This window comes from Ornithodoros turicata, chromosome 1 (genome assembly GCF_037126465.1).
Source record: "Ornithodoros turicata isolate Travis chromosome 1, ASM3712646v1, whole genome shotgun sequence".
In the NCBI taxonomy this organism is placed as follows: domain Eukaryota; kingdom Metazoa; phylum Arthropoda; class Arachnida; order Ixodida; family Argasidae; genus Ornithodoros; species Ornithodoros turicata.
Window position 1 is genome coordinate 14,078,632 of NC_088201.1, and position 20,866 is coordinate 14,099,497.

Sequence of the window (20,866 nt, forward strand, 5' to 3'; positions counted from 1 at the left end):
GATGTTGCTGACACACTATTTCCAGTAATAAAATGTTCTTTTGCTGAAGTAGATTGTGTTTACATTTATCAATGCTATATGACTTCTTTGTTCTGCAAATGCACTTTGCCATCATTAGGCTTACAGCAAGGTGATTGGTATAGTAAAGTTTTTCACAATTATGTTGACAATGAATGGTGAACACTACATAAAAAAAAATTAAGGCTGTGCGAATTCGAGATTTCAAATACGAATTGAATACTTTCAGTATTCGATTCAGTTCCGTGACTTTTATATTCGAGCAGTGATGGAAGTGCTTCGAAGCGTTCCTGGCGAAGTCATTGGCGCAAGAAAAATAGAGTTTTAGCACAGGACCACGTACTATGTGTAGGGCCTGACTTTTTCGGGTTTTATTTTTGGCCAAATTCGGGGGGTAAATATCGGGCGATATTTTTCATTCGAAAATTCGGGTGTATTCGGGTTAAATCCCGTTACGGCATATTCTGTCAGAAATTCGGGTGTATTCGGGTGATTTTTTTTTGTTTAATAAAAATTTGTCTTAACATGGAACTAATGTTTAGCAACGTTATCAAACTTTATTTTAATGCGTGCTTACAAGCGTGCCACGCGACCCGGATGTTTTCGGGTAGATTCGGGTTAAACCCAAACTTTACAGATTTCGTTCGGGGGGTAAATATCGGGCGGATATGGGTTTAACCCTAAAAAGTCAGGCCCTAACTATGTGGTTACTCATTTATGATGTAAAATGAACAGTTTCCACGCTTTTTTTTTTTTTTCTCACACTTCCCACGGTTTGTCTCATCATGTCTGGGGCATTTTCCACTGAATTCAGAGGCGAGATATCGGGGAGACGCGGGGCTAACCTAGCGTAGCCGCTTCCGAGGAGTCAGTGCAAAGCGGGCGTGAACTACATGTCCACATACGCAATGTGTTTAGTTCTGGAAAAGCCTAGCGATCCTCAAAGATATAGTTAGACAAGTTAGTGACTGTCAACAATAGGTTTAGACCGTATCCTGAGACACGCCGAGCTATACCCTTCGGAATCGAAAAGCGGTCTTAAAAGTGTGGAGATCACCTCATGCCTCTCAGCTTGGATAGCGATACACATAGAAGTAAAAATGCAAGCAAGTTGCTATAGGTGTATGCTCGAGATTGGTGGTGTGTACGCAGTATGAGGAAAAGACAAAACAAATGGAACAATCATTGGAGCGTCAAAGGTGCACAAATGCGTCCCGAAACTGCTTGGCCAGGGCTAGGCCATGCTAGGGTAGGCCTAGCTGGCATCGGCCGATTAGCAGGCTAGTAAGTCGTGACAGCTCCCTCGCACGTTTAAATTTGGTCAAATTTGGTATCCACCCTGCTTTATAAGGGACTAGGCGAACCTGAACCTCAAACGCCGGTGCGTCTCATTCGCTTCGGGATTCGTTTTCTTGTGACACGCGCGATCTCCGTCGACTGCGAAAGTAGTCACCTACTCCACGCTTTGGCACTACTTTGGCACAAATGCAACAAAAACACCCTCTGCAGTGCAGGATGGCGCAGCACTTCCATCGCTGGATTAAAGGCTTTCGAATATCTTCGAATATTCGAGATTTCCCACACAAGCCTTACAAACCCATGCGGCGTTTTCCCTGACGGGAATGCACTGTAGCGGCACACTCCATGCTCGTGACGTCAGCGTCACTCAAAACCATCAAGCGCGTCCGCAAGTGACTGCTCAACAGCTTCTCGTCAGTCCGGCAGGACGCGTGATGTCCGGATCCGCTCTTCGTAATGAGCCTCCACTAGCTAAACGCACGAAATGGAGGACTGAAATTTACGCAAGAAATCTATATTGAGCGCGTTAGCGCATGAATAAAACTAGGATACAGAACTACGCAACAGCAGCGCGCGCATACGCGATCGCCACAGTCACTATCGGGGACAGTTTTGTTTCGTCGTTCTTGCGCATGGGTTCGTGTTGTGCTTGCTTATGTCGCTTCTCCTCGTTTGATGGGAATATTTGAATGCTGCACCTGAACAAGGAATCAGTGTCAGGATAGTCCAATGACACACGCGCACCGAGGGCAGTGTGTGCTTTGCGCAGCTTGTAAACATCTAGACTGCCAGTTGGCGAAGGTGCCACATGGGAGGGAGTACTACTTAATGCACAAATTGCTGCTGACGGTAGAAATGCTTGCCATCAAATTTTCCAAACGTGAGCAAAGTACCGCATCTGCGCTGCACAACTATATTGAACTACACCCCAGTGTCTCAAGCAAGTTTCTTAAAAGAATTTGTTGCGAACACGACAGGAGCCATCACATTTGTCATAAGGCGAAAGGAAACCGCTGTCGCGTGAGAGAGCAGCAGCTTTGACACAAAAGGTAGCTGGAATGATAGTACTCAATGCGAGTCCTTTTAGCATTGCAGAAGGTGGTGGTTCTAGGCAGTGATGGCCACTAACTACTTCTACAGTAGTTTAACTATAACTACTAACTACTTCGCAGTGGAGTACTTTAACTAGTAGTTCAACTACTTTTCAGGGGAGGTAGTTAAAACTACTTCTTTAACTACTGCAATGTATTTTAACTACATCTATAACTACTTAACGTTGTCCATCAACACCAATCCCATTCTATAGTGTTCTTGGACACCTAAATATGAATCACAAGCAGCGATAAAAGTGAAGAATTAGTACACATGCACGGCACAATTGCTCTGCACCTCCGTTCTCGTCAAACAAGTAGCTCGAGGTAAAAGTCGGAAGCCCAATCGTGCCGTAAAGCTTGCGGCAAAATCGGAAGTAGTTGGCGCCTGCAAGTAACCTAACTACTGTAGTTAACTACTCAAAATAGTAGTTTAACTAGTAGTTGCCACTACATTTCTGCAGGTAGTTGATAGGTAACTACTTTTCAACTACAATCAGGTAGTTTAACTAGTAGTTTAACTACATGTAGTTAACTACTGGCCATCACTAGTTCTAGGTTCCAATGAGAGCAGCAGTGTCTGGTTACAATTAGCCAACAAGGACATCATTTTCGAGAGATGTCGTGCCACGTCTCTACCACCTGCCACGACATAAGAGGTCAGGTTAAGCAGATGGGACAAGGTTAGATAGCATCGCGGGTGGTACGTGGACATCGCGAGCAAACCATGGCTTTTTAGTCTGACCCGCTACCTCCTCACATCTACCATCGAGCTCAAGATGTTGCTGCTAAGAATGTGGTACAGGTGCTGCCAAAAGTTTACGGAACACGCGAGTGGTGTATTTTCTCCTCAGTACGACACCCTAGCGGCAAGCGGAAGCTGGCGAAACCAGGCCAGTTCACTGCCTCAGAGGGGTGGACGACTGCGCTCTTAGCGACACGCAGCGGTAGTTTCGGTACGATTACTGTTGCATGTGCCCACGAAGTGAGTTGGATTTTACTGTTGTGCTCGCCAACAACACGTGATTCAACTATTGTTGAGACCGGGAGCTCGCCGCTATCGTCGTGATAACAGGGATTAATCATGGTGGCAACACTTTACGGTGTATTATTTTTATTGGAAAGCTATGATATGTAGACAAGAGAAAGAAAGAAAGAGTCAAAGTGTTGCTTTATTATGGACGACGCGTGACGAGCTGGTAACCAATTGACGCTGACATTGATAATTGATTGATTGATAAACAACTGACGTTAGTCACGAGTTGTTGACGAGCAGAACAGTTAAAGGTGTTGTGACAGTTGGTTTCCAGCTTTCCCAGATAAATACGAAAGACTATTCTATCACCCGACATCCTCCCATATTCAAGTTTTCAGGTCCGTGACTTGAGCAGGTACGGAGAAAAACGGCCCCGAAGAAGCGACATCGGTGACGTCACACAGGAGCAGCGAGGGAAGAAACGCGTCTCCCAAGCCAAATGGGGGAGAGGGGTCAGTGAGGTCACACCGTGGGTCGTCATTTTGTGGCTGCGCCTATTTTCCGGACCAATCTAGCGAGAGGAAAAATTCTTTTTTCCACAGTGTTCTCATAATGAGTACGATGCAGATATATTATGCTTCAACACATCAGAGAAAGTGTCGCAACACCTTTAAATCCAACTCCCTTCGCGGGCACATACAACAGTAATCGTACCGAAACTACCGCCGTGTGTCACTAAGAGCGCAGTCGTCCACCCCTCTGAGGCAGTGAACTGGCCTGATTTCGCCAGCTTCCGCTTGCCGCTAGGGTGTCATACCGAGGAAAAAAAATACGCCGCTAGGGTGTCGTACCGAGGAAAAAAAATACGCTGCTCGCGTGTTCAGTAAAGTTTTGTCGGGACATGTACGACTTAGAGTCAGTCCATAATGTGAAAAGCCCGAGTCTAGGCCATACTCTTGGAGTCATTAACACTGCGTCAAATACACCGTCTGCCCTTGAGGAACTTTACAATGAGCGGGGGCATGCCTAAAACTGTAGCAGTGTAAATCGTCTTTGAGTGGCAACCATTCCCTCATCCTTTTACAGTTGATGCTTCCCTGCATATTTCTGTGATTATCAAAATGTGGTTGTATCTGCACACTGCAGTAAACAGGGTTGCTTAAGTCATTATTCAATTCGATATCAGAAGTCAAATTCATATTCAACATCTATACTATTCGCACAGCCCTAAAAAAAAAGTATTACCTGTTATGGATATTTTACAGTCAAAGAAATCGATGGCAATATTTGTACCGTAACAGAAGTGCAGTGCGGCTTGGACTCTTCATCGTCATAAACCATTGGTTCCTTGTTGGGGCCAGGAAAGAACAAGTCTTCTTCCCAAATCACTATGTACTCATCACCATCCAGGTCAGATCCTATCAAATAAGTTATTTCTGAATTACATTATTTTACTTGCAGTTCAAAAACAGACAATTCGAAACACTAACATACCACATCCTATGGATGACTGAGCCTTGGGGTTAGTCACACCAGATTGAGATACATACTGGTGAGACAACCTTAGAAGATTTCAATTACATTTTTTTCTTTCTTTTCACGCATTGTCATTCTTCACATAGAAGAAATATAGGTGTATCCAGAAAGCAAGAGCATCACTCAGTGCATCCACTGTGTCAAAATTGAACAGGCTTTTTGTATTCTTAATAGAGAGATTTTAGTCATCATTACGGATCTAATTAGTGCAGGACATGACTAGAACATGCAGGATACAGTGGCCACTTGCAAACTGACTGCAACACAAACATTTTGCAGAAAATGCATTTGACCACACAGAGTACACTCTTTCAGTTCTGCATCAACTTTCAAATCCAAATTCGTTCTGAATTCTGAACTTCTCATCCACCATACTGTCAACCCCCATTTATCCAGGCTTCAGTTATCCGGATTCTGCGTTATCCAGACAAGAAACATGAGAACAGATTTCAGTCCATGCAATTTTGCCTTCATTTATATCTGGGCTTCAGTTCCTGAATCTCAACAAAAATTCCCAGGAAATGCAGAGGAAAATGCCAAACAACTGCTTTTACTTATCCAGTGTTGAGTCAGACACAATGTATGACTAGACCCTGAAGTTTTCGGGTTTTACCGTATTTTCTCGCATATAATACGAACTCGGGTATAATACGAGGTGCAATTTATAGACTCCTATCAAAAAAAGTTTTCTGACTCCCGTATAATACGACATTTCAGTTCCACCCCCTAACCAAGAAAAGCTCATCGTATGCCTTTCTCACATTCATCACATGTCTCTGGAAGTCAATCAGCTTCTGTTCGTAATGTAGGGGCAGCTTCTGGGAGATGCTAGTCCGGCGCCTGAGACAGAAGCCTGCTCGTCGCATGAAACGTTGGAGCCATCCGTTGCTTGCCTTGAAAGATGGACCCTTGCCGCCGTTCGTTGCGATGCCGTCGTTTCTGGCGAGCTGCACTGCCTTCACTCGAATTGCTTGCCCGGTTACGGCGATGTGCCGCGACCGAAGGTCTTTAACGTATTCGATGAGTTGCTTCTCGATCTCCGGATGATGTCCCTTCTTCGGGCCACGAAACGCTTTCCGTGTTGCTGAGCACTGAAACAACGACGCCCGCTGACGACGCCAAACACGAATGTTGGCTTCGTTAATCCCAAACTTTCGTGCAGCAGACATATTACTAGACGCTTCGGCCGCCAGTACAACTTCCCGTTTGTACTTGGCCGTGTACGAAGCCCGGCGTGGAGCCATGCCCGCGCGCGCGGTTACTTTCGGAAAGTTGGCGGGTGAGATGAAATCACGTGGGTGCGCGCGCATGACCAGGAGAGCTAAGGGGAGAGGGGAAACGTACACTCTTTCAAGAGAGGAGCGGGGCTCGTCGCCGTGGCTCATACAACCCGCAAATAATACGAACTCGCGTATAATACGAGTCCGCATTTTGGGGGTCCATTTTTCGGAAAAAAACCTCGTATTATATGCGAGAAAATACGGTATATTTTTCCATATTCGGGGGGCAGAAATCGGGCCAATAAATTGATGTCGAAAATTCATGCAAATTCGGGCAGAAAAATTACCATCAGACTGAGTTCGGGGAGAAATCGGCATTATTGTAGAATAAACGTTCACTGTACCGTTTATCCAGAGTGCCAGAAGTAAGGGTCAGTCGCATATTTTGTGAGAAACTAGTATGTCGATGCCTTGAGGTGCCTAGCCTAGGTGCAGTTTTGCAGGTAGAAATCGGGTTTAACCCTAGATAGGTGAACCTCGATTCGGGGTGCAAATTTGGGGAAAAATCGGGTTTAGCCCTAAAACATCAGGGTCTATGTATGACCTACGTTTCGTTAAGCAGAAGCTTCAACCTTGGGGAATTTCCCCCATTCCCATTGCGCCCATGTACCACATATTGACCAGTCCAATGTACAGAAGATGCAAACTATTCATTTGCAGAGCCGAGTTCTCTCGTGCAGAAACTAAGTTTGACAGCTGCGCACGACACCACAGTCCTGGAGTACGTACACACTGACTGACTGGCACGATGACACCGGAGCTGTGATTAGCGTTGATGATGTCATTGAACTCTGCGTAGTACTTAGTAGTGTCTATTTTTTAGTTTAGACTGCTACAGTCGACCGACGTTCATCCAGACCTCATTTATCCGGATCCCGCGTTATCTGGACAAAAAAGCATATTTCGACCTCGTTTATCCGGACTTCAGCTTCCGAACTCTGACGAGAACTCCAGGGAACAGGAGTGACTAATACGCAACAATCTGCTTCAGTTACCCGGTCATTGTCCAGGAAGGACACTTGGCCCACATCTAGTCAAACGAGGTCGAGAACTCTGGTCACGGCCTCCTTTTTACAGACACAAAGAGGGTGTTGCTAGGAAGAATTTTCTCCCTTTTAGACTCTGCACATTACACAAAAGTACTGTAATCCACTGAGCAGTCCGGTCATTTCAGACTGAGAAGGTCGTGTGTGCTATGCGTTCGCCCAGCACACCGAAGCATCGACGACTTGGCATCAGCATGGCCAACAAAGCCGCGATATGTAAGAGGAAGAAAGAAAACCCCTACGTGAAGATTTCGGACAGGCAAGACTGGGCCAAGATGACACCTGGGTTGGATATCCCCAAGTCAACAATGGGAGATATCCTCGCAAGTTAATGCCATTAGCAAAGGTTTGCAAGAACTGAATGCGTTGAACTGAAACTGAACTGAGAACTGAAACAGGTGACAATGGATAGGTTTCTGTGTAATGGTCGATAAAGATGTCCTTTTAGGATCACTCTGGATTTCCGTGTTTCACTTATCTGGTTCCCCCCCCTATCCAGACATTTTCACAGGAAACAGTCATCCGGATAAACGCGGGTCGACTGTATTTAGTAATGTCTATTTAGACTGTTTTGTTCTAGGGAGTCCCACTTTCTCTTAATATGACTTAAGTTCCTCGGTCGTGTTTTACTTCGTTATCAGTTTGATTCCCTGCTGCTGTCACCTACAGTTGTAGGGGCCGGTGGGCTCGTCAAGCTGCACCTTATCGCATTTTTTTTCCCAGTCCCACTCATCGCTGAGCGGGAAATAAAAACAATTGAATTGAATTAACGCTGTTACTCTCACTGCTGACCAGCATGAATCCGATGGCAGCGAGGAACCCAGTGCTGTAACCCCAAACCCCCTGCAAAGTGCACAGAGAACTGATCGGGCATTTTTGGGGCAAACAAATGTTCTTCAAAAGTTAAGGTCACCAGGAAGAGTTTGCAGGAGATGAATTTTATGCAAATGATGACAAACAGTTTCCTGTGTCCTCTGAAATAAACACGGGCTTCATTGACAAGTGATGGTTCGTCTGCTCTAGGGTTTGATTTATCCGGATTTCCCGCTACCCAGAAATTTTCGCTGGAAGCGGCCAGTGCCAGATATAGGAGGATAGACTATATAAATCTATAGTAATCTAAAACCTATACAGTAAAACCCGCGGATAGCGATATCGCGTATAACGATATCCCTCGTAAAACGATGGTTCATGATTTTACCGTCAAAATATACATTGGTTCTATGGGGAAACGACCCGCGTACAGCGATGGAGACCGCGGTTCCAAGTACTCGTATAACGATGTTGGACGCTGTCCTGTGCACGTAACCACGCAGCGATTTTCGCCATGAGAAGATACAGTAGATTCTCGATGCTACGAATCTCACGGGTTAGCGGAAAAAATTCGTATCATCCTAAATTCACATCAAAAGAATTAAACCAAAATAAAAATTAAGACAAGGAAATAGACAGCGACTGTTCATTTTCCAATACTGTCAGTGAAAGAGGTAGGTGGCAACGCTTTTATTTGGCCAATTTGGCCAATGGTTTCCGTATTTGGCCAATGCTGCTCAAATTCGCAGGCGTTAGGACAAGCCGCCTTGCGGAATGGTGACGTGTAATGTTGCCAGAAGCTGCCCTGCTATGCTGTCTGGTTCCCTCCACGAGTTCTGATCGCTGTTTTCCCAAGCCACTACGATGTCACACAGCTTCGCGTTTCTTTTTAGCATCTGTTTCTTTTTTTTTTTCTTTTTTTCTTTTTGCTACACGCGGGGTGGCGTGCGACTTTTCGGGGCCGCGCTATTTAGGTCAGCCTTCGTTTAACGATGGAATTCGCGATTACCGTCAATATCGTTATATGCGGGTTTCACTAAAGTAATCTACAGTAAACATAAATATGGGCTATAATATCTGGACAAACTCAAAGGGAAATGCGAACCAGCCATTTCATTGGGATGAGGCCTGTCGCCTTTGGAAGGGAACACAATGCAGTCTCGGATGGCATGGAGCTCCGGGACATCAACTGCAGTGAACTTCCTGACATCCCCTGGATGCAAGCAAGGGCATTTAGTCACCAGTACTGTCCCTGAAACAGACAATTCCTTTTGTGACACCAACGGATACCAATGTCATCATACGTCAACATGCTTAGCATGAGGACATATGCATGCAAAGTGCAATAAAGCACACAAAATCAGTGTGAACTCCAATGCAACGATGCAGGTTATGAAAAATAATTTCTGATGGACAGATTTATGCTTAGCTACAAGCCCAAAGCTGCAAAATGTTGCAAGAAAAAAGGCAAAATATAAGTAAGGAAACAACAACTGCTGCCATGTCCATGGCTAGTTCATACTAAACAGCTGTGTGAAAGCAGAAGAGTGAATTTGAACTTTGTAGAGAGAATCACAATCACTATCAGAATGAAAAATATGGAAAACTTGGTGAACACAAGACAATTAATATATTGACCCAACAGAAAGTTACACAGAAGTAAGCAAGTCAGTTTGGTGCTTACAATATCAAGTAGAAAACTGAAGTTGAGATTTTTCCAAAACTTTCCCTTAAGGTAATCAAAAAATAAAATTAAACATTTTACATGTTACCCCCCCTGGACCCCGTAATTGGGTATATCCCTAAAACGTCAAGCTTTATTTGTGTGTTGCTTAGCTCTATATGAAGAAAAATCTAGAAAGAAACAAAGAACATGCCAGATGGAATTGGTGGCGCACACAACTACGACTGGGTGGGACACAGGGTTGAGAAATTAAGCCGACATTTACTGATGTTCAACAGCACTCTTGTATTGAGTCCTAATTTCATGCGAGCTATTGGTCATTGTACCCTAGACATGAGTACAAACCTGTGAGAATGCTGGTTTGACAAGGTTCATCCTCATTGTACAGCTCTGTGTACTGTACAAAGACTTGTCCATAGGCCAATTTCTCTGTCTCGTCGAGAACTCCGAGCATGTTGCGCCCTTTGTTTGGAGGTACAGCTATGCGACTTTTACTGCGCAGGCCATCTGCAAAAATATCCGGATGACCTCTAAGAACATGTACGAAATTGAGAACAGCTGCCTGTTGAACCCGTTTGCACTTGTGAATTGCGCACAAGGTTGCTGGGAGGAAACGGATTCTGCTGTGAAGAACACACGCTGGTTTTCAATCTCAAAATATTACTCTTACGCTGAATTTACCCAAAAGCTCCAAGTAAGAGCGCCTCACAGTTACCCACATTTTGAAATAAGTTATGCACTTATTATATTTCTCGAATAATTGATGCACAGAGAGATACCTCACTGGGGAAAAAAAATTTTCTTGATTAATGTCTGTGTAGGGAGTGACTTTTCGGGTTAAATGCCTTTCTCAGATTCGGGGGGTAAAAATCGGGCGCTATTTTTTAAATCTGTAATTCGGGGAGAAATCGGGTGCTAATTGTGCCTTCGGGTGTTACCGGGTGTTTTTGTTTGTCCTCTTGTCTATTAAGTCATTTCCTAATCTCTCTTTTTTGTTTTTTTGTTGTTGTTTTTGTGGGATCCTGACCTTGCAGCGGTAATCCTTGAAGACAGACAGTGTTGACACACATGGGTGTATTGCTGGGAACGTAAGTGACCCGTTCTTACATGTGTTACACGTGGCAACCTTTGTTCGTCTTCAGTGGAAACGTCTCTTGAGGATTTCATAGTGAGTGGAATTCGGGGAGGAATAGGGTTTAACCCGAATTGGTCGGAGGTCAGTTCGGGGGGAATAACCGGGCGGAATCGGGTTTAATCCGAAAAAGTCACTCCCTATGTATGTGTTTACTATGTGTTTCCAAGATTAGTGGATTTGGATCCTAGCACCATTTTGGAATCACAAGAGCCAGTGCTACCAGCTGAAAGGCAAATCAGACACGATGCACTGCAATCCTAAAGCCCATGGAGCCCTTCCGAGTCACACAGGATCAGAAAATACAATATCAGTTTTTGCATAAACTAACTGGTGTGCCATTTCATAGCACAGCAGTCACTGCAGGTAAGCTGGAGTTAGGTACACACATGCAAACATGTTCAAGATGCAGTGAAAGAAGGAACATCTGCACTAACTGCACTAATCAACTGTGACAATTAACAATTGCAATTGTCACTAAGCATTAGGACTATGGAGGGGGCTCTAACATTTGGATGCTACTGTCTAATCTAAGCACTTTTAAACAGTTTGATTTTCAGGCTGAGCACCTTCTACAGAGAGGTCGTTAGAGTCTTCAGACGTTGAATGGTTTGTGCACCACTCATTTTAGGTCAGTCAAGCCATTTCGGTAGGTCTGAGAAGCAAATCTGTTTTCTTTGGTGCAGTTTGAAACGCTCTCATTGCAAAGATGCATGCTTTGTAATATATCTTCAGCTGCAACTAATTAAGCTTTTTTGTTGCGCTGAAACTGCTCACCAATCCCAGCATTTTAGGTATGGACATTCTTATTAGCACCAAAGTGTGTCAGTCATGCACTTATGCTCACTACACAGGAGTTTAAAATACGGACCATGGTTCTTTTAGTATTTGTACAGTTCGCCTCATTACTGTTACAATAAACCTTGTAGACAGTGAGCTGATTAGTGATCTCTAACTATCACTACATCATGTCTACTAATGATCACTACACCGCTATACCACAAGAGCCAGAGCAATACTTACCAACCGCGTCACGGTAGACGGCAAACAACAGAGATCGAAAGAATGGGTCATGGGAAAGGCACAACCCCCCTGCCTTATGGAGCTTCTTAAGTGGCATCAACTCCTTAAGACGACTTGGTCCAGAAGAATTAAAGCTCGACGACAACACCTCCAAGGCCTTCGTCTCACTTGCTAGAGCATCTGTTACGTTCAGAACTGTGTTCTGCTGGAGCTGCAGAAATACTCGAGAGCTCACACCTAGCTGTTCCAGTATGGTGATCAGCTGCCGATTCAGGCATACGGGACCTTGCAATGGGGGAAATAAAACCGCAGTTGACATTTATACCGTATGCATAGTGTTCATTCAATTACTGAAAGAAAGAACAGATTCATACACGGTGTCATATGAGAAAACTACTTGAGCCTGCTGCAATGAAACTTGAGATACTGAGTTATCGGAGAAACGTTTGTACTGGGCCACACATTTTTCACTAGTGGCAAACATGCATAGAAGAGGATGAAGTAAAAAGTGGGGATATACATACCTGCCAACTTGGGAACATTCAAATTAGGGAGATTTCAAAAGCGCGGGGGGGGGGGGGGGGGGGGTAGGAGAAAGCCCATGTTGGGTGGCTTTTATTTGCATATGTAACAGGAGCACACTTCACCCCAGCAGTCTCGTCGTTTTGCAGCAACAGACATTGCCCTCTCCCAGAAACTATCTGGGTGTCAAGCTGCGACAAGGCTATGACACTTTCTCAAAAGAACGTGAGGACACAAAACTATGTCTCTGTTCTGTTTTCCAGGTCGAGGTTCTCTTTGCGAGGTACACAAGGTCGAAACAGCTAGTGCAAAGGCACCTTTGTCGCCTGAAAACATGGAGGAAATGCCCGGAAACTAGAAGTGCTAGAACTGGAACCATGACCAGAACCCCGTAACACAGAGTTTCCGGGAAGCGGCAGCGATGCCGATGGCAATTGGGCTGGCATTGGATTGACATTTTCGTCTGTGTGCCCAGAGAAAAAGCAGGCGTTTGAGATATAGAGAGGGAAACTGCATTTTCCGGGAGATTTGCTTCTCGGCCGTAAAAATCGTACAAACCGGTCCGAATCCAGGAGTCTCCCGGATGAATCAGGAGAGTTGGCAGGTATGGATATATGTATCAAATACAAACATATTAACACACAAGGCTACTCCATACTCCTCATTCATTAGCTGGATTTAATGAGCAGATTGTAACGTATTAAGGTATTAATGAGGAATGCACTGTAGCAACGCAGTAACTAAAGTCAAGTACAGGACGCACGTGGGGCCGAAGTCTTGATCACTTCCAGCTTATTAGAGCTGGGACACTCAAACTTGCACATACTGGGACGTAGAGTCATGCACAGACCCTTGAGTGCAGAATTAATGCACAGCATCCCCTTGTAGCCCGCGTAACGAATCTGAATGGCAGATGGTGTCTTTTGAAGCCCAAGTTTCTTGCATACCTGAGGATAACAATGACCAGTGTGTCATACTCCCCCATCAGTGAACACATTTATACAACCACATAAAAGGCCTGTAGAGGACCACCACATCCTCTGCATTAAGGCACGACCCCAAATTTCTAGTGAAATCTTCAGAGGGGAAAACAAAAATCTGAGGCTAGTACTTGTAAATCCAGGTTGAAAAGATCATGGACTACTTTGCAATAAAATACTGCCGCATTGAATATTCTGACACTTAGAATGGAGTACATCTGTTGTATGTAAAAATTAAATTATTCACATACTGCACAGTGCGAGAGCTTCGGATCAGTCCAGAATAGATTTGTACGGGGGGAATTAAAAATGTTAGTGCAGAACTGCTGCTGCTAATGCAGTCAGAATAACGTATCATAAGAAAAAGAACCCCATCTACTTAAGATGTTGGCACACACACTACATTGCTCAGATGTGCATCATCTAGGTTATTTGTTGGTTTGTATTTGCACTTTCTGTATCTTTGACAACCTGCAAATATTTCCCTTGTTACTGTATGCAACTCTGACAGTTGTGAATGCATTTATTGGGACCTAGAATGTACAATGTAGAGTGGGACCTACAGCAAACGATAATGTAAGTTCATCACTTGTGGGAGTGTGCTTCATGTGGATCTGTACACAAACATATTGTGAGCACAACTACAAATTGTCATGCAGAAAAGCTAGCTTTTAGTCCAAGTTGTGTATTGAGAAAAGCTCTCTGCAAATGAACAATATTTCCAGACAAGGGGAAGAACTGCCCACTTGACACTGATGTGTACAAGTCCAGTGTCAAAGAGGTTTTCCATGCCATCTTCAAAAGCTTTCTGAAACTCTTTTTGTACTTTCTTCCTTCATTTCGGTACAGCTCTGTATAGCTTCAGTACGTTAACGGACTGTTCTTGAATGTATAGAGCGTAATCTTGACTGCTTCAGCCATTAGTTCACAAAATCAGTTATGTTTGATGACTGAATAGCTGGAAGTAGATAACCCTCCTTTTTGCAACCTTAGTGTCCCCAGCGTCCTTTCATCACACGAGAATCCATCATTGCGCTTCACAGTTTGTTATGTCCGGGGGATTTCTCTGCACTTGGAATGATCGCTTTCTGTCTTTCATATCCTTTACCAACACCATAATAGTGCCAGTGAAGAAAATAACTTTTCAACTGTCACACAGTCAGTACACTGTGCTACTGCTTCTGGTTTCCCGTCTACGTTGCATTGACGCCGAGTGAAACACTATGATGACTATGCTGATCAAGTAGATTACGTTTTGGGTCAGCGTAAAATGCAACAAGTATACTCTTACCACACAACACATTTTACTAGATGTGAATTTTTGCAGCTGCTTTGGTCACGTCCACAATGCAAATGTGAAATTGCACCAATGAAAGTGTTTCACCTCGTTTCAGTAATATTCGAAAAATATCAGAAAACTACTCAAAATCACCCGCGAATACTGTTTGAATAGCGTTACCTATTTGATTCTAATTAAACGTTTCAAATATTCGTACCACTCCAATATTAAGTGAACTATAGGGCATTGCATGCTGAATAGCGTATCGCTCCTCGTGTATGTGACTAAAAGGTGACATTTTATCTTAGAGAGAGCTCAGCTTGCAGAACCATGCATGCATCATGGACCTCAACACAAAGATGCGACAAGCACTGTGATACTATTATCTATGCCTTCAATTTAAAAAGAAAAAAGGAGAGAAAGCAATTAGATATAATTTGTGGTTGAAAATTGCACTAGTTTTGTACACTTCACCTGTTCAAGTAGCAGGGGTGAAATGGCCCCAATCCCATCAGAGAACACATATCGGGTACGGAGGACTGGATGCATTCCCAGTTTTATGTCTGGCACGCGTTTCACCTGGTTGCTATCCATGGGCACGGACACTGTTTCTTCTGTTGAAGAAAAGCACTGACCCATTCTTGCCATGCGTTTTGCTACTCCTTTCACGGAGCTGAAATCACCCATCCAGCTGCAAACATTTGTAGAGTCACACTGATATCCAACAGCACAAGGAACACTCGTTCAATTTTCAATATTTCAGCATTCTAACAAAAAATGTAATTTAAAGAATTGCTCTGCACAGCATGTTCATGTCCTATATGCATTCAAAACTATTTTGGAGCGAACCCTACACAAACAGAAGCGCTTTGGCGAAGTACAAGAAGAGATGTTTGAATGCCGCAGTAAATAAATTTCTAATGTACGATACCTTGGAAAGTAAGAGCAGCACAACTAGGTTTTTGCTTATCGAGAGAGCAGGAGTTATGCACAGTATATTGAACACATGGCAAGAAACCCTGAATTTTCTTCAAAGTGCAGAAATGTGCCAAGTCTTTCTATTTCACTTGATAGCTTTATTCACATGTTGCAAGGCAACACGCACAATTATTGCTATCTGACTAGAGTTATGGGAAACCACTATTTGTGTTGCAGCTGCTTCCTCTATTAGTGTGTACTTCATTGTTGTTACTTGATTGCACTCAACGGTCAAGATTTCTTCACACCATGCGGGTGAGTTACCTTTTCAGTGTACACTGGTTTGCATTTGCTATGGCTCTTACATACACCTAAACTGCACAATATAGTGCATTTGCCTGCATAATTAAAGTACCTCTGAATATGGCCCCTAAATGTTCATACCTTTCCTTCCACTACATAATTTAGCACTCACTATTCTAAACTTGGTGTCAGATATGAACCCCCCCAAACCCCCAAAGAAAGAAAAAAAAAAAAGAAAAATTAAGCACTGTTTACTTGCGGATCGAGTGGACACTGTTCCCCTTGGTGTCCGTGGCATACATCCACACTCCGTGTTCCCGTAGCTGGCTAGACGATGCCGCAAGAAAGCGAAAATCTCGACTCCCAATGCTCATTCCATCTGACAGGAACTGTCCAACTACCTGCATTATTTCAGAAGCAGCAGGCTACAATAAACCTCAGGTCAACAATGCACTGTCCACTATACACAGGGAACCACAGCGAAATTTGCACTATCTCGAAGTACATCCTGCAAAGGCAGCGATAATTTGTGTTCTTGATATCACTGATAGAAAGCAACACAGTAGCACATATACGAAACATTGTTACATTTAGATCACAACGTGCATGTAGACTTCAATTTGTTATCTGAATCAGAGCACAAATATCTTAAAAGCGGCACTTGAAATTCAGTCTTTGCTTGCACGAGTTCTATCTGTATTTCACCGTGAAAAACTGCACATACATGCGAGACAGTAACAGTCGGGCCCATTTATAACGATATTATCGGGGACGCGAAATCTGATCGTTATATCAGAGTATCATTCAAAACGAGCGCTCACGAAATCACCGGTCGGGATCAAATCAACAAAGTAGGATGGCACAAGTAGAACACTGCTGAAAATGAGCGCGTTTGTTGCTAGCGCAAAGGACACAGCTTTGTGTTGCGGAAAAAGAATTTTCCAACAACAACAGACGCACCAAACGTGCGGCTCCCTTTTTGAGGAACCTTTTGAGGTCGACGACTTTGTCCATTGCTTGTCATGCAGTGCCTTAATTATCATTCTCACTATCAGAACTGCATTGTCCATCAGAACATGCCTCATCCACGGGTAATTCGTCGATGCGTGTTTTGGGTGGCGACACGCAGGTGTCTGCCAACTCACATTTTGGAAGGCGCGGTACTTTGCAACAACGTTCTGCACCAGTACAAAATCCGTAAAGCACGTGCAACTTCGGGTTGAGCCTCTTTCCTTTCCTCGCCAAAACAAGTCTCAGAGCCACAGACGCCATTCGTAGCACGCAGCAAACCAGAAAAAAACTTGATGGCGAGCCTCTTCGAAGTAAAGCACTTGTATCCATGGCAGTCATGCCGGATAAATGCACTGCGTTCTCACTTTAATGCTCATTGAAGCTAAAGCTCTTGAAAATGCGTCTAATTTGTTTTCAATGGAAAGGTGGAATCTTGCTTTTCAATTTTCACGTGTTTTACCAGCCGCTGGGAGAATTCTGACCTCTATACGTGAGCAAACGCTTATGCGGTGATAGTGATATAGATGTCTCGTTCACATGTACTTCAATGGGTGAGCTGACGGGAGCCAACAATTTGATTATAACATCAGAGTTATCGTTATATCAAAGATCGTAATAAATGGGCTCTACTGTATACAGGGTGTCCCAGAAAACGTGTCATTGAATTATAATAAAAAAACTACGCCACCTAGAATCATGGGGTCAACAGCATTTGTTCTTATTACGTTTTTACCACCTTCTAATGTGAATGTCATGTACTCCAAGTTTAATTATGTAAATATTTGCGAACTGAACTCTGAAATTTGCCAAGTAAAGGTCACTTTTTTACCCCACATATATGAAAAGCGTGCCGAATTCACTCAAATCCATGATAATTCAGTGATATTCACGAGCTATCCTATCGGAAAAAACAGCCGAATATCATGCTTTTCGGAGCACCGGACCATAGCGCGCGATGTCTTTTTGAGCGCAATCGCTTTCAGTGCGACGAAAGGAGGTTTCGAAGCCAGCCCACAGAATGGTAGTAGAAAAAGTAACTGTTCTTAAAATTGGGAGAGGAAAAACATTATCCCAGCGAAAGTCGAACGTGATAAGCAGTGCCTGTTTTATCTCTTTCTGCAATGTCGGGGAGGGCTCTGTTTCCAACCTCCTTTCGTCGAACTGACAAAGATTGCTCTGAAAAATTCATTGTGCGCTATTCTGTGCGACCTTCGTAGTGCATGATGTTCGGCTATTTTTTCCGATGGGATAGCTCCTGAATATCCCTGTCAATTATCATTAATTTGACTAAATTAGACATGCTCTTCACATTGGTGGGGTAAAAAAGTGACCTTTAGTAGGCAAATTTCAGACTTAAGTTCGCAAAAATTTACATAATTAAACTTACTTTACAAGACATTCACATGAGGAGGTGGCAAAAACCCAGTAAGAACAAATGCCATTGACCGCATGACTCTAGGTGGTGTAGTTTTTTTTATTATAATTCAATGATACGTTTTCTGGGACACCCTGTATGTAACAAAATGGGAGTAAGAGCACAACAAATATAAAACTGTTGACGGGTGACCATCGTTCCGCCCTTCAACACATAATGGAGCCCGTGGCTAGGCAGCATGGGACAACAGACATTCTTTTCAATATCAGTTTGCAGGAGTTGACTTAACTGTCACTTTCCAAATGCCATATAATATGCCTCATCAGGGAGCTGCATTGAAGGGGTTGTCAAAATGTAGTTCATTACATTATCACGCCAGTGGCGTAAATACTGGAAGTGGGAGTCAGCAACAGCTGCTGGGGCCTGGTCCATAGAGGGGGCCAGGCCAATCAGACTTCGCCACCAGCCAATTAAAAACCAGTTCTCAATCACTGCGATAGACTGACACTTCCAATTACATTTGCAGCCAGCCAATGCTGTTAACACATATTTAGTGCAAAGCTGACCAAATCCATCTGGGAACTAGCAGAGTTCCTCTTGGTAAGGCATTCTGGATTACCCTCCAGCGTTTCAGAAGTTATCACAGCATGCCTGCTCTATTTAACTCGTTCGCTATAGTATAAATATGCATTTGAAGGGTGAAGAGGTGCACAAAGAAGCCCTGGCAAAATTTTGAAAAAGCAAAATTTATGCACACCATTTAAGCACCACATATCATGAACAGGAATCAGATTTAGAATAAAGATGGAAATAGTACATGCACTTTTTTCACCTCACCAGCATGACAGTATATGCATAGAGGAACAACAGTTTACCTGTCGCAGAAAAGCTTCCTTTTCACTATGGAACATTATGGTGAAGGAAATTCGTTGCAAATTGTCATCCCGGAAGGCTACCCTTAAGGCATACTCTGGATCATATTCTCGAAGGACACGATTCTCTGAATGCACTTGTGGGGGAAGAAGGACAATTCGTGAAGGCATCTTTAAAACGCGCCGCACAAGGCAGGCACCCGGTGGGACCTGAAATGATGAACGCATAAAAAATATGGGCTGTATCATGCCTACAAAGCTGAAGCAGTGTTCACATCGTGAGCTTTTAAGATGCCAACAAACAATTTACTACAATACAACCAAACTTAATGCTTCACAAATAGCTGGAGAGCTTATGTATTATTGCAGTCCAACAACTCCCACATATTGATCATCGAAGCAAATGGCTCGAATAATAGTACTTGATTGATAAGACACCATTTGCCACTTCATTTGGTTTACTTGGGCTTGCTAAAATATGCCTCGATTATGTGACACAGGCATCCACAACATTTCAGACATATTTCAAGTTCAAAACCCTGAATAACCCTGAGACTTACTTCTTTCCTGTGCGTGTACATAACAGTTGGTTATGTGTACAGTAAACTGCTGAAAGAACATTGAGTAGGAAGCATTTTGAGATTTTGAAATCCAGAAACTAACCGTAATTACTTGAAGATGTACCATTAGAGAAGTTCATGAAACTAAGCTTACGGGATAAAGATAAATAAAAATAATCAATAAAAGGTATCAAAATCCTTGTACATGTGTTGGAAATATAGCATGCTACAGTAGCTACAACACAAGATGAGAAGCAAGGGACCTACACAAGAGTTGCAATGCCTTCAGTTTTGGGCTGCACACTAGGAGCACAAGGCATGGAAGAAAATAGCTGTAGGTGTAGGACAAAAAACAAAAAAAAAATGCATACCTTTGGTGACTGATGCATTAGTGATGATGCAAAAGCCCTTCTTAAAGCTGATTCCATGCACAAAACACTCCTCCCTTCAATGGCAAGGCGCAGCTCAAAAAGAGCTCTTTCGAAGGCAGATGGGTTCATGACAGCCATTTGGCGTATGTTATTGATGAAGTCTTCCTGCTGGTCAGTATTTAACAGAGCAAACTGTGCTGGCAGGTCATCACCTTGAAACAGCACTGCATGCATTGCATAGCAGATAGGGAAGTGGAAGCGAAGGGCAACTTCCTTCAGCCTGTTAGCAGCAAGAACAATGCTCTGTCCTAGGTCAACAACTCTACAAAAAAAAGCGGAAACAAATATTTTTTGTGAGGCTTCTTGGAATAGAGAATGTTGGTGACTACATAGCAGCGAAGATCCACATCATATTATATTCCAACTCGACTTGTTCAGTAAGAGATAAGCTAAAAGATGTTTAAAAAAAATTGAAAATGTACACTTCCATTTGGTGAACTTTGGAGGTCTGGCACTTAGATTGATCTCCTTTTCAAGAAGGTGGACATCAAAACTTCTAAATGCTTCCACAATGGTTCTTAGTTGTGATGCTGGATTTTCTTAAGAAAGGGAGCTAAACAAGATGCAGATCACATATAAGGAATGAAAAAAGAAAAAGCCATGCCTGAAAATTACATATCCTACCATAACGAGCATTTAAGAATAAATTTCAGAGGGTCCAATGGATATCTGGGGTTCACTAACTGCAATGTGTGCAGCGGAGAACACATTATGTAT

At 43.3% G+C, this 20,866-nt stretch overlaps 1 protein-coding gene across 2 annotated transcripts in view; it reads right to left on the reverse strand.

Moving 5' to 3' along the window:
• LOC135377522 (uncharacterized) overlaps positions 1-20,866 on the reverse strand; it is a 39,933-nt gene that overhangs the window by 13,967 nt on the left and 5,100 nt on the right. For both annotated transcript variants that reach the window (XM_064610000.1, XM_064610001.1), the window contains exons 5-13: positions 20,090-20,411; positions 19,162-19,368; positions 16,156-16,301; positions 15,154-15,370; positions 13,184-13,367; positions 11,899-12,183; positions 10,089-10,250; positions 9,165-9,311; positions 4,678-4,802 (exon numbers count right to left, since the gene is read on the reverse strand). In XM_064610000.1, coding sequence (XP_064466070.1) covers positions 4,678-4,802; positions 9,165-9,311; positions 10,089-10,250; positions 11,899-12,183; positions 13,184-13,367; positions 15,154-15,370; positions 16,156-16,301; positions 19,162-19,368; positions 20,090-20,411 — 1,795 coding nt within the window. The remainder of the gene's footprint in view (positions 1-4,677; positions 4,803-9,164; positions 9,312-10,088; positions 10,251-11,898; positions 12,184-13,183; positions 13,368-15,153; positions 15,371-16,155; positions 16,302-19,161; positions 19,369-20,089; positions 20,412-20,866) is intronic.